The following is a 19,861-nucleotide window of genomic DNA, read 5'->3' as shown; positions in this document are numbered from 1 at the left end:
GATTTTGACAAAGATGATTCAAAATGTCAATCTAATTAAGTTTCTAGAAAAGGGTGAGAAATCCTAACAAGGAAATTCACTAAGATTAAACTTTTTCAACACTAGAGATTAATGGTGGATGTTTTTATGATTTTGGTATGGTAGACTAGAAGGATGGAAAAATAAAATGGCATTCAAACTAGTATTCGGGTATGTGCAGGATCATGGTTTACCAAACTATGGCCTTAAGTGGTAGTGAAAAACCAGCAAATCAGGGTTATGTCAACTTGACACATAATTTTAAAGTGGTTCTGGACTTTATATCAAAAAGTTGTAAGAAAATAATCTGTAGAAAATTGAATCTAGTTTCTAAACTACAAGGCCTTATCTGGAGAAAAAATTATTTGATTGGTCAAAAGTTTGGATTTTAATGTAGTACTACCAAAATTTCAGGGCAAAAATAAAAAGTAGGTGTATGTTTGACCATCTTAATCATAATCAAATGATAATATTTTTAAATATAATTTTAGATATAAAAAGTAGACTCATGCCTGGATGTGACGCATATTTTTGGAAATTTTTATTCCAAATAAATAATTAATTATGAATTTTCTACTATACTATTTTCAGAATTAAAAAACTCCCGTGTCTGACCACCTTAACTAGTTCAAAAAAAATCAAAATTAAGTTTTTCTTTTTTTTTTCTTATACTAGTCAAAGCATAGAATGTGACACATCTTTTGGATTTCAAAAATCTTATACGGTTTGAAAGTTATAGCTATTTTTCAACCAGTATGTCAATCAACACTTTGTGGCTAACTCCATTAGAAAATAAGTAATAATTACTTATTGAACTCATAATTTGACAAAAAATACATTTATGAAAAGCTAAGAACATTCTTAAGAAACCCTTTTCATTACATCAAATTTTGGTTTAAAAAAAGTCGTCAGCTACATGCTTGAAGTAAAAAACACATAAGAACATGCCAAACACACATTTTCGGGATGTATTAAAGATGACCATATAAGGTTGGTATTGAAAGATATAGTAGGAATTATAAAGGTATTAATTGTTTTCATTTAGTATCAGGATGGGTGGGAAAAAAGTGGGAATAGATTTTGAAATTCTTTGAGGCATTTCAGAACTACATATTTTTCAGATCGCCACTTTTTGGCAGACCATGATCCTGCACATACCCATTCTAGAGATCTAAATATTTTCACTATTGTTAGAACTAAAACGAAAAACCAAATTGTTATCCATAAGTGTTTCATGTTTTTTTGAAGAGATCCCTAATGCTCTCTATCACATATGTGCACTAATAGACTAAAAAAATGCATAGATAAATGTGAGAGATTTAGGATATTGAGTATTATAGATGCACAAATATAGTAAAAAAATACATAGAAGCACACAACCAGAGACAAAATAAAAAATATACAACTAGAAGCATAGGAGTAAATGAGAAATGCAGAGATATAGAATAGAAGTGCATAAATTTATAACAAATGCAAAACTCTAATGGAATTTGGGATTTTTTAATTTTTAAGTTTTTTCTAATATTTTGGTTGTTTTCTCTGATTTTTGGCAAGAAGATATTCACATATGAAAAATAGTGTGAATGATTCCCTAAAAGAGTTTCTAAAATGCATTGCACAGACACACCACAATCCTAGGTTAGAGAGGACAATATCATCTAAATTCTCACTTGGACTAGGTCCAATAGTGCTAACTTAGTATGGATAGAATGGTAGTCTAGAGGCACAAGCTCCCACTTATAGTGCACTTGCTTCTCGGGACCACCAAGCTACAAATTCCAAGGAACTACTATCCAACAACAAAGCCATGAGAGGTGTGGGATGCCTTTAGGGAACATTAGCACCAATAGATAGAAGGGTTTTGTCAATCTGCAACAAAGTATTTAGTAAGTGTATCCATTTTTAAGGTTATGCTTTCGGTCTCTTTTGTCATCTCAACATAGCAATATTATAACTACTCCACGAAACTTTCATACTAATGCAATTTTATTTATATAGTGGATTGGAAGAGCTTGGAATTAGCCCATTACTACTTGGGTCATTACCTCTCATCAGCTCTACTAAAGAAGATCTCAAGAGAAAGGCCCTTTAAAGATTAGTACAGAGTTCTCTTACACCCAAGATCCATGAATGGCAAGGGTAAAGGATACTTTTTTTACTAAAATTAGGAAAAATACAAAACTTGAATATTCAACAAGACACAATAGACATGATGATCTAGAACACATACAAAATTGAAAAGCATGTCATATTTTAAGGCCAACTCAAGGTTATAGTTTTCATTTAACAACCCCTTTTAGGAACTTGCAAATAAATGAACAATCAAATTTTTTTTTAGGGGCCTTCTACACAATGTCTTGAAAAATAAGCCTAAAAAATTACCTAAACAAACAACAACTTTATAAGATGTCAGAAATAAAAACTAAAACTAAATTTTTTAAATCAAAATCTAGCTACTAATAATGAATGTGGAGTTCTATAATACAGATGTGTAGTTATAGTGAATAGAAGAACATACATGGGATTGGCATAGTAGAAAGAGAGACAAGTACAAAAAAATTAAAGAGAAGTGCAAAACAAACAAATGTGGGTTTATGTTGAACAAATGTAATCTTTTGGTGAATGGATGAGTAGAAATAAGAGATGCATGTCAAAAAAGAAAAGAAGCTTGGGAAGGTGTGATAGATGCATAAAAATGTATGGAAGCATGGTTGTAATGAATGGATGCAGAGGTCTATAAAATGGATGCACTAAAATGACTTGCAAGTCAGCTACACACGTGAAAATTGTAAACAAAGATCAAATTTTGGGGGATAGGTCCCATGGTGGGTGCTAAAAATATATGTCGAAATTAGTGACAATGTCTAAACAATCAATCTAACCTACCAACTACATACATAATGAAGGATTAAAAATAAAAAATGGAATCTTTACCTTTTCCTACCAAATCTAATGTTCCTCCATTTTCCTCCTAAGCTTGAGTTTCCTTATTTGTGAGCCCTTAGATAGTGATCAACTACCTTCTTCAAGATGCTCTAAGGTTTTGGAGATTGTAAACTTCAATGCAAGATTCTATCAAATGATCCTAGAATGCTAAAAGTAAATAATGAAGATGAATAGATGCAAGAATTGAGATTCTAATGGAGATTGAATGAAAAACTATGGACTTGCTGGACAATTTTTTGTGAATTTTAATTACTCTAATCGTAAGTATTCAAATCTATAGGTCTAAGTCTAAGTATTTTGTGAGGGAATTAGGGTTCTTATAGACTCTTGGAGGACCCTAGCCTAGGTGGAAACATCCTACACTAGAGAGATAATTTAGGACACATGGATGTATGAGATTGACTCAATTGGAGAAGTTGAGAGAAATTATAATTGTTGAGATGTGAGAGAAAAAATACGAAGAGGAAAGACACATGCCAAACATCTCATTGAGACTTCTTGAGAAAACTCTAGCTTTAATGAGGAAGCCATGGACAAGTTTCTCATGAGTCACTACTAACTGCATGAGGTGGATTGATGGAATCCTACTTAGATTAAGAAGTGGAAGAGGACTTTGTCACCCAGACATGTGTCCCAAAGACTTAATCACAGAAGGTCACATACCCTTCTCTAGCCCCATAAAATAGGACACATGGATGAGGAAAAATAGGATTATTTAATAATTAATTATAATTAATTATTGTAAAAAATATGAGGTATCACATGACATTAAATAACTAGGTGGAGTAATAGTCTTTATCATTTAGTTAGTGGATAGTTAAGCAACTTAAATAAATCGCTTAATAGGATTATTTAGAAGGCATATAATAGTGTAATTAACTTAGATGAATACTAATAGAAGAATAATATAAATTAAATATAGTAATAGTTAATTAATTAATAGAAAAAGAATTAGATTAAGTAATTAAATAATTTATTAAATTTAATAGATGAAAAATATTAATTAAATTTTAAAGTATTCAATTAATTGACTTGACAATTTTTAAGTGTATACAATTAGTAGCAAAAGAAAGACAATTGAACCCATTGTCCAAACTTCTTTAAAATTGTCACACAAAAAGGATTTATAGGATAAGATATTCCAAGTAGTGAACTAGCCAATATATCAACTCATTTTCTAATATAGTTCCTTTGAAGTTCTGAATCCAATGTCATCATCATCTTATTATTATCTCTGATGATATTCACATCCTTGACATCAATGTTAATGAATTCCATAATTACACACATACAATCAAAGAAACAACCTTTTCATTATACCTTTTTCTAAAGCTAAATCAAGTCATCGTTGGGAGGTTTCCCAATATACAAAGAGTTGTAGAGGAATTCACTATGATATTACAGTAAAGGTCTACACACTATAATATACTTTACAACTACCAAAGAAAATCCCATAATAAGAGTCAGCTACCAATAAACATATTACATGTTACACTTTAGTGACCTCCATAGAGAGATCTCCAACATATGCTATCATGGAAAAAACATCATGAAGATGTCTTCAATCATGATCTAATCTTTCTTGTCCTCATTCTAAATGACTTAATAGATCCACTTAATTTATAAGTGAATTATTTCCTATACAGTAGCCTAGAACTAGTCTTGATTAAGTCAACTACAACTCATTCCAATATTCATAATTGATGTAGTGCAATGCTAGTTGTACCACCAAAAGTGATGACCTAGCCACTAGCAAGTAACCACACAATTGAATATAAATAATAACATAGAGATTTAGATCCAAAATATCACCAATTCCCATAATAGAATCATAAGGTTTACATCCAACATTCCCTAGTGTAAGGTATCCATGATTATGACTGATACAAACAAGGAAACAACTCAATCCTCATATGAAAAGATAAACCTACTATCTATCATCCCTAAAGATTTTCCTAGCTACTTCATGTTCAACTTGTTCATCACTAATAGCTTGAATGACTCTAGACATCACAAGACCCTCTTCTTATATTAAACTAAGCCATTGGTCATCCTAGAGAGTTGCATTAAATAAAAACTCGTACATTAAATAAACACTCAAGACACAAGTTATCCTAGAAGAATAAATAATATTAGGAAAAGCCCCAAGTTTACAACCATAACTAACTCACAACATTGAATATCATAATGTAAACTTTGACATTCAACCATATTCCATCAAATGATGCTTATCTAAGATCACACAAGCCAACTCTCATAGATCAAATCTCATAGAAATCATCTCCAAACCCCACCCTAGAAATAAGGAACATGTTACTAGAAACCACCAAAAGAGCTCTAACTCCAATACAATACAATCCATTGAATCATTATGTGCACATTGGACAAGGTCCATCAATATTCCTTGAACATAATCCTAAATGCATGAAAGACAAGGTTCAAAAATTCCAAGCTTGATGCTCCTACATAAGACTCTCGGAGTAAATAGAAAAGTGTGTCCCAAAGTTTGATGCCAAGAGAAATATATGCACTCATCTTCATCCTCACCAAAGGATTACGCTTCCTTTCATATGAAAGAAAAAAAATTGCACATCAACCATGTCTTCTTCATCTATTCAAATATTAGAATCATATAAATCTCAATAATGCAATCAATATGCTCACTCCACAATCCCTACAACTTGTCAGCAATAAGTGAATCTACATCAACCACATGTAAATAAAATTCCACATTAGTAGAAACATCCATATAATAACAATATAATACATCAACCATACAAGAAATAAAATATCAATTGAGATCTATATCAACAAACAAATGCAAATCCTCATCCATAAATAAATCCTCATCACCACAAATACAAACATCATAATCAGTATCTCATCTTTCCCAATAAGATTCTCTAACATTTCCATGTCAGAAACAACCAAGGATAACTTTAAGAAACCCCCTTTGGAAAAACATATAAAATCTTGGCAAATCAAACATTAGTTTAGGGGAAAACAATTAATTTCTACTTGAGAAAAAAAAAATTTGAGTAGGAAAAAATAAATAAATTTAATGGCAATGTCTTTTCAACTGTATGAAAATCCTATAAAATTCTAGTGAGTCTTTCATTATTAATAAATTCATGGACATAAGTACACATACCTAGAAACCATGATTTTATTATTATTATTATATGGATCCTAATTGATTATCAAACTTGAAGGTTAAGTTTATACCACTTATATCATTATATTTTCCCTCAAAATTATTCAATGGTGGTATGGAGGAAACGTCCCTATTGTTTATAATAATTGAAGGATCCTAAATCAATGGTCTAAATCCTATTTTGGGCCAAAATTTTAAAAGGATACTAAGTTTTAAAGAAATTCTCAAAAGTAAAGACACATGTTCCACATTAAATCTATTTTGGACCAAAGTGAGAAAGGATAAGAAGTTTCATGGAGAATCTCTAGACTAGAGATATATGTCAAATCTACATACATAACCTATAACCTAACTTAAATTTTCACCAAATATTGGCTATTATGACATTAATTAAGATGAGAATTGGAAATTTGAGGTGAATATATATAATTTACCGCATGGAAAAAATAGATTGCATTGGCAAAGTCATCACTAAAATAAAAATAATTCTATATTATTATTGGCTATTGGCCTAAGCATGGGACCTAATTTTTGTATAGTGGAGGTACCATGGACACCCCAAAAGTGCAAAAAAAAAAGACAAATTTGAGGTCCCTGATGAGTGAGATAAGCCACTGGCAAATATTAGCCACTAAAGTTTTCCTTGGAAAAAACTAATTGATGATGGAAACATATGTCCTTCAAGTCTCAACAAGATTAGGAACCTCTTTGACAAGCTTAGGTATCTTAACAAAAGCCACAAGTTTCTTTGCAAGTTTACTATTAGAGTCCACAAACTGATAAAAAAACCAACTACATATACCTATTTTACCTCCACCTAAAACTTTTCATGTGCTCTTCCTTCTCAAACAAGCCTCTTGACCAACCATTCAATTTTCTTCTACACTAGTAGACTCCAACTGCAGTAATACCTGTAAAACTAAACTATCCTTTTCATGATTTGATTGGCTATGTCAAGTTTCAACTGAGAAAACTTATCGATTATCTTCATCTCCACCACATCATGGATATTTTCAATTACTCTAGGTTTGAATATTCTTGGAGGCATCTTCTAAGATATTGAAAAATCCTCTACAATAAATCTTATCCATGCACCTTGTGAACACAGATCTATAATAAGAATGACAAAGAATCTCCACAACCCATGCATTAACTATCACCAAATATGTCAAATATTTACTCTGATACCACTTGATGCAATGCAAGGATGGGCATATCTCTAAAGGAGATGACCAATCCCCTAAAAAATAATAAAATATAAATAATAACATAGAGATTTAAATAGAAAATAATACCAATTCTCATAATAAAATCATAAGATTTACAACCAACATTTCCAAATGTAAGGCCTTCTAGGTTACAACCACACAACAAGGAAAAAAAAACAATCTTCATTTGTGAAGATCCACCTCCTAGCTGTCATCACTCAAGATGCTCGTAGCTACTTTGTGCTCAATATAGTCCACTTGATGTAGCATAAGACTAAGTGTACCTCAAGAGGAGACACCCTAGCCCCTAATAAGTAACCACACAGAATAATATAAACAATAATATAGAGATTTAGATCCAAAACAACACCAATTCTCATAATAGAATCATAATATTTACGTCCAACATGCCCAGCTATAAGGTCTTTTGGGTTACATTGAATACAAACAAGGAAATTTTGTAAGCTTCCCTAATGGATGCAACATTGATGATATTGTATTGTGATTGGTCATAAGTGGGGCCTGTGAGTGGTCTACACCATTGGTGTTATTCGATTTACATTGTTGCATTAGCTAGTTGATTATGCTTATGCCTATTTTGTGAGAATATGTTATATTTGATGGTTTCACTAAGTTTTGTGCTAGTGAATACATAGATTCATATGGTATAATGGTGTTGTTTCGTGATCCCTAAGATGAAAACAATTATTACAATATGTGTTATTTGTCTAGGTGCACTTTACTAGGTTTCTATAGCAATGTTTACTCATATGTTTAGCCATGTTGACTTATATATTTATAGTGTTATTTATCTTGTTGATTAATTTTATTCTTTCCTTTATTAAATGATTAAAATAATTAGAATATGAATTATCCACATTAGATTCATTTAATTTTTTTCTATGAATATTCATCTTATTTCTTTCAATAAATTTATGTAAATGGATTAACTAATAATCATTTAATGGTTATTTAAAAGGGTTTAATGAGACTCTTTAATTTTGTGATTTTGTGTAATTGTTACTTCAACTATTATATATTTGGCATCTAAACTTTATTTTGTTCATTGATTGTACAAGACTTATATCCCCTAAAGTGGCACATGGACTTAGTGATCAGACATTTCACATTGAGATAATATCATCCCTATAAAGGAGATGTATCTTTATTATGTTATTTTAACCCTCTAGTAATTGGTAAATCTGAATTCATAATGCATTATGTGATTAGACATGTGATTATGTCTATGCATTTAGGATTCCACTATTGTTATAGAATAAATTTTATTTTATTTTAATGGTATAGAGTGTTTTTATTTATTTGATTTAATCTTTATTTTATTGTTAGCTAATTTATTGTACTTAGATCCCAAGCAATTGGGATTGTTTGATTTATTTGGTATTAAGGGAGCAGTTAAATTATTTGATTTTGATAATCTAATTTATATTTAAATTTGTTAAAATAAATATATCAGCTTAAAATTGAGTTTATTTTGACTTCTCATGATTTTGGAGGAAATTCCTCAAAACACTCTTGTGAGAAAATAGTGTTTCACTCCTTGTGGGAGTTTGTCTTGGCAGATCATCATGATTCAATGTCAATAGAATCATTAGATTTGACAACCCCATTATTTTATGATGATTATTCTCATTTTTCCCTTTTGGCTATGAGGTGGGGCCTTTTGGTTCAATTTTTTTTAGTATTTTTTACATCCTATTTTTTATTGCTAAATGTTACCTAACTAGTGTTCAACTCTATTTTTATGAAATTCTACCACTCGATTTGATGAGGGTGAGCATTTCTATTTTGTATGATTTTTATAAATGTAAGTGTTTTCACTATTATGCTATTACTTTTTATGTGGTTTCATTGAACTAAAATTTTATTTCATTTTACTTAGTTTAGGCATGTTTTGTCAATGGATTTTTCATTTCGGCGAATTCGAAGATGTTTTAATTTTGGATTTTTTTGGCACTATCTTGTTTTGGGTGTCATCTAGCTTTTGCCCATATCTTTATTTTACTCAGTTAGAGATTGGATCTTGTATCCCTTTCCTTATCTATTAGGATTATGGAATTTGAATCGTTATAGGACATTGGAGAGTATTTTATTTCCCAATCTGAACTCCTATTTCCATATTGGATTTTGTGGAAATGTCCCTTTTTTTTGAATTTCCTATATTGTGGATTTGATTCTATTTGGTGAATTTTATAGGACTCTTGGTCTTGAAAACATATTCTTGACTTGGGGTTTCATTTTCATTGGTATATGAGAAGTTTGAATTTTTGGTTTTTATTATTGCCTTATTTTGTGTGCCACCCATATTTGGTTAGGCTTTTAGTAGTGTCTTCTTGGATTGTGGAAATGACTTATTATATTCCATATTTTCTTTCATTTTATGCTTCTACTTTATGGAAATATGGATTCACGTAGAAACTGTAGTCCTAGATCTAGGTCAGTTGAGTGAGTTCATGTTACATAGTGGCTTATTACATTATTGGGATCTGTGCAAAATTCATGCTCCTAGATATGGGATGATGGGGTGATCTTATTATACTTTAATCATTTTTTCCTTTTCTCATATCTAAACCTTGCATTTGTATTATGTGATTACATTCATGAAGTTGGCTTTGCCCATACATGAGCATGTGCTTGTGCATATGATGAGATCTTACAAGACAAAAACTCCTAGTTGTAGTTTGATAGAGTAATTTTTCATTTTGTGGTTGGGTTGGGAACTTCCACTACCTTTTGGAATTCGTCATGTGATGAACATGTATATGTAGGGTAGATGTGCATTGGTTTCTCTTGTGTACCCTATCCTAGAAGTGGTTGACCAAGTAACATGAAGAGGTTCTAATAAGAGACATCCAAACTAATTAATTGGAAAATAAAACTTAATGATAAGATAAGTGAACACCTACATGTTCTCTTAGCATCTAGAGGGATCTAGTGTGAGGGTGTAGTATTGGGCGTCCTATGGGAGCATATTACTGCACTAGGTGTTGGACCTCCTATGGGAGTGTGTTACCACACCAGGTATTGGATCTCGTAGGGGGGGAATGTTACCATGCTATATATAGCTTAGTCTTTGGATGCCAGGCAACCTATACTCCACTAGAGTCCCTACATAGTTATCCTATAGTGGGTCTGACCAGTGACCTGATATACTTCATTGTGTTCATAAGAATATAGATGTTGGTATCATACTTGTTTTTCATGTGTATTATTGTATGGTTATTGTTTTATGTGATTTTGGTTAGGTCATTATCTCCATCAGTATGATAGGTGTGGTCCTATTGGCACAATGTGGTTGGGAGGTGTAGCTACCTATACTAGTTTTGTGGACACGTACATAGAGATAGTCGTATTCGAGTATTTAGGCTAGTGGTGGATGTTCACTTAATACTTTAGTATATCAGAAGTATGGTTGCTTATAATTTATGTTTTACCTTGGATTCTTTGATATCATATTTTAGATGATGTTTAGTATATTTACTTATTTCACTCCCTTATCATGATGTTGGATATTATTGCTTAGATGATGTTGTAATCACTACTATGGGTTAGTGATGTTATTTGTATACTACCATGTTAAATGTACATGATCATGTAATCTTTATTTATGGTTATTCATAACATGCATTTGTCTAGGTGACACCAATGATCCTTTTGGTGATTTAGCTTTCATACTCGACGGTATAGTTAGGATTTATAAGATTTCATGATCTCATTTGAAAATGAGATCAAAGTTGATTTAGATTGGTAGCATCTTATTCTTGTACATTCCCTTCATTTTGATGTTTCTTATGTGCATACTTTACTATGATGATGTTGTTTATACATATAGATTTTATTGTGATCAATGTATGTTATCATGCAAGTTATGTTGACTCTCTTTCTTCTTTTTGATTCTCTTGAGTATTTTCTCCTCAAGTTTGGTAGTTTTGGTACTCGCTAGTGTGGAGATTCTAACTCTATTTTCTTCCTATGTTAGCTTTGTCTTCTTGATTTTTGACCAAGAGTGACAATGGGACAAAATTGTATGACACTAGTGAAGTATTGCCTCTAGTTTGGAGAAATATCATATGATACAGGTGAATTATCACCTCCAATTCGGGAAAATATTATACGATGATGGTGAGTTATAGCCTCTATTTTGGAGAAAATTCATATAATACTGGTAACATATCATATTGCCATAGCATAAAGTATCAACTGGGAGTATTATGAAATATCGCCTGGTTCACTTGGAAGACACCCTTGGTCAAACAATGGGAACTTCCCAACTTTTTTGGTGAATATTTGGAGGTGATTTGGACACCTTTTTAGGAGTTCTTGATTGCTAGATGTTTGTAATTTTTCTATGGAATGTATAGTATTTAGATGTAGCTTTGGTTATCCTCTTAACATGGTTAATGGTATATTGAACTTCTATGGATTAATCACTTCAAAATTTGGATTTGGGATTTAAAAAAAAACCTCATTATGATGTTTGATTATAACTTGGGATGAACCTTATATGAGTAATTCTTTTAAATGGTTATGGTTATTTTTGTAAGTAATGGTTATTTTTTAAGTAATGAACGCTTGAGGATCTTAGGTTGGTTGGCTAGTTTAGTCTTCCATTGTGATCTATTTTATGTTTCTAGTTTCATATCTCTATACTTTATATTAAAATAATATGCTATATGTTACAAAGATACAACTACAAACCAATACCATGGATTTAAAAACCATTGAATATTACTAAATCTGAGCAATTAGAACTCATCTAAATAAATATTTGTAATAAAAAATGCTTTCAAAAATAATATATGGGAAGTTGAGTAGAAGGAAAATCCATTCCTCTACTAAAACAAAGTCATATTTCAACAAAATATTCTATCTCATCAAGTTTTTATGGTACTATCTAAATAAATTTTAAAAATGAAAAAATGTAATTATAAATAAAATTGAATGTTATTTCTTCATTTCTTGAGATCTTTAGATATATTTGAGATAATTATATTCCTTAATCATGCTTTGATAAGTGAGCTACATGTAACTCACCTTAATGTAAAATGGAATGTGTTTTAAAGGATTTGATACAATGTTATACTAAGCCATCAATCTTAAATATATATAATAATAATATATAGGTAAAGTAATAAATAGAGAGGAGATAAATAAATTTATATTCTAAAGGTAAAATGATTAAACATATTAATATAGATGATATGACTCTTATAAAGGTATAATAGGTAAGAGTTCACTTGATAATTATAGGTTCAAGAGGACATTATGTATGTAAATAATATTATAAAATAGTGGAAATACATGTCATAATACTATAAATAGGGTAAAATTAAATCCCTATCTAAATTTTAGCTAGTTTTGAATAGATCAATTCTAGAAATTGGAGTTTCTAACTAGACTTATATCACCATATTTACACAAAAATACAAGATTTTCACATTCATAATAATATCAAATTTTATGGATTATTTTTATACATGAAATATTTAATAAGGTTGGATCGATAAAATCAATGTAAAATTGTAAAATATCATAAGCCTTACTTTTTCCAAATTAAGAATCTAAACCATTTAAAAGTAGTAACAACTCTTTATGTTTTCCAATAGACAATATGTTAAAAATCAAAGCGGCACATATATATAATTTTTTTTTTACCCAACCTCATGATCTTTACACCGAGAGGCATTCTATATAATCACAACACAAATAACCAGCACGAGAATATGCCAAAAAAAATTCTCCGTCAATAAAAAAGAATTGGGAACAGTTACAAACTTCCAAATTAAATATTAAAAAAGAATTCCCAAAATAATAGCTGGCCAAAATAATAGGAAGCCAAATGGAGGCCGAAATAATAGGCTCGAAATAATAGGTCCTGAAAAAGTAGGGCCCACAAAAGTAGGACTCGAAAAAGTAGGGACCAAAAAATAGGGCTCGAAAAAATAGGGGCGAAATAATTTCAATATGATTTTTTTTTGTTAAATATAATTTTTCATGCACATTCATGCTTTTTTTTTGTGGGTAGTGGGGGAATTTGAAACAAATTTGTGGAATGTGAAGAGACGTCTGTTGGGGGATATTGTTAGTGTAGTTTTTTATTTTTCCTATTTTGCTAGGTTTTTCCTACACTTTTAATAATCTTGCTTAGGTTAATAAAGCATGTCTTATTAGGTGAATGGTTGTGAGGTGTCACCTTCCTACATGTGAGCATCCATTAGCTATCTTGGGAAGATACTTTGCTATCTTTAGTCCAATAGATGGTTGCTCCTCATTGGTTGGTGTTGCCACCTCCTCCCTCTTCCTAGCCTATATAAGAATGCTACCTGGCTTGTATTTGCATCTCTTGTTTTTTGCATCCTCTTAATGCTATTTTGCTTCCAGCATTTGCATTACTCTCTTGGAGACTAACTCTATGATGCTATTTTGATTTTGTATCATTTGCATTCATAGTTTAGATATTTACTCTTTGCACTAGTTTTCTGGGTTATTAATCTTTTCAGATTCTAACAGATATGAGGAGCCTCTCAGAAGTTATAAAACCACCTCTCCTCACTTCATTTTCATTTTATGTTTTTGCAGGAAGGAAGAAGTGGAGGTTATTGGAGGATTAGATTGGAGTTTTTGAATATTGAGTAGATTGAAGTTTTGGAGTAACATTTTTACAGGTGAGATTTCTATTTTTCATTTACATTTTCATTTAGATTTAGATGTAGATGTAAATTGAAATTCAAAATTAGTTATAATATTCTATTTTGATTTAGATTTCAATTTTAATTAATTTCATTTAGATTTAGAATTCTTTTCATAACTATTTAGGCTTACATTTAATAGTTTAGTCTCTTACATGTTTGATTTAGATTTAGATTTGTATTCAAAATCTATTTGATTTATATATTTTATAATACTTTTCATTTACATATTTTAAAATTGCATGTTTCAAATTAGTTTTATATTTGCATGTTTCATACTAGTTTTAGATTTGCATATTTCAAAATAGTTTTGGTTTGCATGTTTTGGATTTGAATGTTTCACAATAGTTTTACATTTGCATATTCTAAGTATTTATATTTTCATGTTTCAAAGCATAATTTTATCATTAATTTGGATGAGAATGCCACCATATCAATACAATTTATATTTTATTAAAGTCAATGATTTATTTAAAGTAGATAAATCATATATTTAGTATATATTTTATCATTGTTGAATTATAAAATAAATAATTTTTTTGAAATAATAGCTAGCCAAAATAATATTAAATCAAATGGATGCCGAAATAATAGGACCTAAAAAAATAAGGCCAAAAGAATAGAACCTAAGAAAATAGGGCTGAAATAATTTAATTAAGATTTTAAATATAAAACATTTTAAAGCTTGCAAATGGGGTTGCAAGCTTTGGGTTTAACTGTGGAGGAAACTCCGTAGTTAAGCGCGCTCAGGCTGGAGTAGTACTGGGATGGGTGACCTCCCGGGAAGTCCCGGTGCTTCACCCCTGTGAGCATCACCTAGATCCAATGAGTGCTAAGTGTTCCATTTATTCTCATGAGAGATGGATTCATGTTGAATCACTACTCATGAAACATGGGTCATCGAGTTTGACTCAAAATCACACAGTTAAATCCTGATATTCACATCACATTTTATTTTTGTTAAATATATTTTTGCATGCACATTCATGCTTATTTTTTGTGAGGAGTGGGGAAATTTAAAACAAATTCATGGAATGTCAAAAGACATCTATTGGGGGATATGAGGGTTCTCTCATAAATTATAAAACAAATGCTCCTCACTTCATTTTCATTTTTGTGTTTTTGTAGGGAGGAAGAGATGGAGATTATTAGAGCAATTAGAGTTTTTGAATAGGAGTAGATTAAAGTTCCATATAGTTAGCCTTGTATGTTTGATTTAGATTTAGGATTCAAAAACTATTTGATTTAGATATTTGATAATACATTTCTTTTGCAGGTTTTTAATGTGCATGTTTCAATTTAGTTTTACATTTCCATGTTTTACATTAGTTTTAGATTTTCATATTTCAAAATACTTTTGGTTTCCATGTTTGAGATTTGTATGTTTCATAATAGTTTAATATTTGCATGTTTCAAAATATTATATTTTTAATGTTTCATAATTAAATTTAATCATTGATGTGGAGAAGAAGGTCACCTAATCAATAAAATTTGTATTTTATTAAAGTTAGTGATTAATTTAAAATAAATAAATTATATATTTAGTTTATATTTTATCGTTATTTAATTAGATTATATATAGATTTTTATTAATATTTATATTTGTAATGTTTGAAAAGTGGAAGACAATGCCACCATATTTCAAACATTACAATCTAAGTATTTCATTTGAAATAGTTTTGATTTTGTAATCGTATGATAGTAATGTCATAATCTGAACTAAGATAATAAAGTTGAATAAAGATTTCAGAATTGAAAACATATATAAATAAGTGTCACATAGTGGCATGTACTTGTCGTAAAATAGCTAATAATTTTTTCTATGAATTATATAATTTTAGTATCATAAAGTATTTTATAAAATAATATAATGTACTTAGAAAGATAATACGATAATATTTAAAATAATCCATATATAATTTGTATTTCAAAATGTTATTTATGATCAATCTATTTTTACCAAATTAAATAAATATTACATATTAATAATGAAAGAAACTAGATTACTTTTTTGAGTGTGATAGCATTTAAGTATTTTAGATTAATAACATAAAATTATCAAATACATTTCTTATTTCTAATGGTTAGTTTATATATTATGTTAATTGAAGATGCTTCAATAAACAAATAATTAGATACTTTTATATGTCCATAGTGATTGATATATCCTATTCATAGTGATTGATAAATCATATGATAATAATGTCATAATCTGAACTAAGATATTAAAATTGAATAAAGATTTTAGAATTGAAAACATATATAAATAATAAATATACACAATCTAATTTAGAAGATAAATCATATGATAATAATGTCATAATCTGAACTAAGATATTAAAGTTGAATAAAGATTTTAGAATTGAAAACATATATAAATAATAAATATACAGAATCTAATTTAGAAGATAGTAAAAAAAATTAACATAAATTGACAAAATCTTGACAAAATCTGATAACAATAAACAATAGAATGTCTTCATAAATATTTACCAATAAATCATGGCATAAAAATATTTATCTTATATTCCGAATTACTTGAAGTTCAATCAAACTATTTTCCATCGCAGTAAACATTCATCCACGATCATATTACGTGATTCTTCATTTACGACATTGTGCTTTTCTATCAAGAATGGACTTTTCCATTTGGTATATTGTACTTTTCAACCAACAAATAAGACATGGATAATAGGCATAGATTGTATGCTGACTCAGAACTGAATATTTACAGATGGAGACACCTACGTCTATTTAAGTGAATCAAGAACAGGTTCACTAACATTTTTCTTCCAAAAACTAATTAAAATTACATGTGATTCTGCGAGCAATACCCTTTCCACTGAAACCGAATAATTAAATGGAATTTCACCTGTTTGTATCTCTTTGGGATTTCACATAAATTATTGTGTAATTAACTGGAAGATGGAATGTTGCTGTCAAAAAAATAAACTAATCTTTTATTAGTTGGCGCCTCCTTAAACGTTATAAAAGAACGGCCGAAATTTCGGTTGACATGGCGGCCGCTAGTTCTTTCCCTTGATATAAATTATTCGAAAACAAGGACAATCCATTGGACAAAGCTATAAAAAATGATTAAAACTATAAAAAAATTGATTAAAAATTGCGGTATGTCTAAAACACGAAGGATGGACAACTGCATGCAATTCAACGCGTGGTGAAATCAAGCTCAGTATGACGTCAAGAGGGGCCATCAAAATATGTTTTAAAAGTTTTTAGATTGTCCCATTTCACCAGACATGGGCCGGCAAAGAATGCTTTAAAATATTAAGCGTACATTGTCCAATTTGATCGGCTCTGGGGGAAGTTTTGGTCTTTCTTAAAGAAGATTCGGCTCTCAACGTTATGGGGGCCACCGGGCCACTTTAACTGACGAGGTTGTTTGATTCTGATGTTGAGATGGCGAGGTACAGAGCTCAAAAGAAAAATCAGTTTATGGATTATCAAGTTTCATAAGCTATAGTACAGCATCTCTATATAGAGTCTGTTACCAGTTATAGAGACTAGAGATCCTACTCAATTAAAAGAGTCAACCTAGACTATGCTAGCGATTTCATTTTTGCATGGTTATATTAACAGGGTTATAGAATGCTGTTATCATAGATTCAGTTCTGATTAATGAACTCATAATAGTGGGTTATAATTTTTCATATTGAGAATCAATTAAAGGAGTAGATTAGAATATGCTATTGATTTCATTTTTGCATGGTTATACTAAGACGTTAGGGCTTTGGTCTGGCTATAGAATGATGTTAAGTTTATGATAAATCCGGTTCTAATTAATGCTTTCATAATAGTGGGTTATATTTTTTCATGCATTTGTATGAATTCATAATAGTAGGTTACAGTTTTTTTAATGAAATTCTTTCACAAATCAAGAGGCTGAGAATTTTGGTGGGAGGTTTGGATTCAAATCTGAATTATTTTCTAAATACCTATAGTTTTTCTTCATAGTGTCATCTCCTATTCTTTAGATATGAATTCTAAAAGGATTCGTGCTTCTCCTATACTTTAATTTGAATTCCAAAAGGATTTGTGCTTGCAGTTGAGCCGTGATATAAAAGCAATGGTAAGAGGTGGTGGGAAATCAGATAGGAAAGGAACAAAGCATCCCACCTACATTGGTGTGAGAAAGAGGAAGTGGGGAATGTGGGTATCAGAAATAAGAGAGCCAAGGAAGGAGAAGAGGATATGGCTGGGGTCATTTCCCACACCAGAAATGGCAGCTCGTGCGCATGATGCAGCTGCATTGGCAGTAAGAGGGGTTTCTGCCAATTTCAATTTCCCTGAATCGATTCACTCCCTTCCTCACCCTCCAACATCCTCTGAAACAGAGATTAAGTCGGCTGCACTCGAAGCTGCATATTCTTTTCAACAGCCAGAAGTGGAAAAAGTACCGCATTTGAGCTCCACCAGTAATAATGATGATGTTAGCAACGATCTCCTAGGCTTGGAGCTTCTTTTAGACAAACCAAGTAGTGAGAGAGAAATCTCTCATATTGCAAAGCCTAATAACAACAGCGAGGTTGTTGAGTCATGGGTGGATTGGCCAAACTTGCTGATGAACATGGCAGATGGAGTGCCAGTTGGAGCTTCTCTTCTCTTTGACAGTCAAATCTCTGGAGAGGAGGAAGAAGATCACCAGTTTGTATCTCTTTGGGATTTCACATGAGTTATTGTGTTATTTGACTTTCACTTTTTAGTTATGAATTCTACAGGAAGACTCTATCTGGTATAGAAAGGCAGGAAACAACCTGTAAGGACCAGCTTGGCCAAATGGGTTAGTAAGGTGAGGCTTTTTTTGCAACAGGAAGGGAGAAAAGTGTACAGTTATTAAACATTGTACAAGAAATCCAAGAAATTTGGCTTCCTGGCACAATATAGTATCATGTTCAGCCAATACGATTGAAAGTTTGGGTGTTTATTTTTTAGGCATTTCCATCAATTTGTGAAATGCAGAATGTAATATATTTACTTTAAGAGAAGTGTAGTCACTGATGTAAGTTTTCTTTACCCAACTGTATATACACGTTTACTTGCTTTTGTTTGCAGGAAATAATGTGAATCCTCATGGACCTCTTGGCTATTATTGCTCAAGTACATAGTACAATGATTATTATGGAGATGAATGCATCTATTGATCCATGAAACTGAATGCCATTGTCTGAACCTTTCATGGCCATCATTTATTTTCGTTGTTTGCTAGTGTTCTCTGTCTTGGTTTTATTGGTAAAGTAAGACTGCATTAATCGACGAGAACATGATTTTCAAAGATAGCAGATTACTTTTGTCTACATCCATACATCCATTTAGACAGTGAGGTAAGTTGATTAGATTTTCAATACGTGCTTTATTATTCGTGCTCAGAAGTTAGCAACAAAAGTCACGTGAAGGTTTTTCATTCTTTCTGACATGGAATTGTGAATTCATGAACAGAAAGGTAACTAAATGTTCAAAACGCATGTATTAATGTAAGAAGATGTTAAATACCAATAAAATGGAAACTAAATATTAGCCATGTAGTTTTCTTCGGCCTTACAGTTTAAGCACTTTGTCTGTCACTGACTGGAGTATGAATGGGACCTTGGTAGGCACAATAATTTTGCCCATTCTAGTTATAGAATTCCTTTCCAATGCGTTATAGAACATTTCACTACAAGAATAATATTTCCTATTTGGGTATAATAAAGTAGTTTGAGGTAATACATAAGATATATTAAATATAAGTTAACAAAACTTTTGTTGAGAAAGGATATGTGTATGTGTGTTTAGAAGACAAAGGTAGGTCTAGAGGTAAGGAAATGTTC

The 19,861-nt window shown here is 30.8% G+C and overlaps 1 protein-coding gene across 1 annotated transcript in view; it reads left to right on the top strand.

The window, feature by feature from the left end:
• The window catches only part of LOC149536212 (uncharacterized), a 65,505-nt gene extending 46,779 nt beyond the window's left edge, over positions 1 to 18,726 (top strand). The window contains exon 2 of the mRNA XM_089806249.1: positions 18,100 to 18,726. Coding sequence (XP_089662375.1) covers positions 18,100 to 18,726 — 627 coding nt within the window. The remainder of the gene's footprint in view (positions 1 to 18,099) is intronic.
• The last annotated feature ends 1,135 nt before the right edge of the window (positions 18,727 to 19,861 follow it).

Source organism: Cupressus sempervirens, chromosome 10, assembly GCF_028749045.1.
Source record: "Cupressus sempervirens isolate cs-2001-9-10 chromosome 10, ASM2874904v1, whole genome shotgun sequence".
In the NCBI taxonomy this organism is placed as follows: domain Eukaryota; kingdom Viridiplantae; phylum Streptophyta; class Pinopsida; order Cupressales; family Cupressaceae; genus Cupressus; species Cupressus sempervirens.
This window is presented reverse-complemented; position numbering and strand designations above follow the sequence as displayed.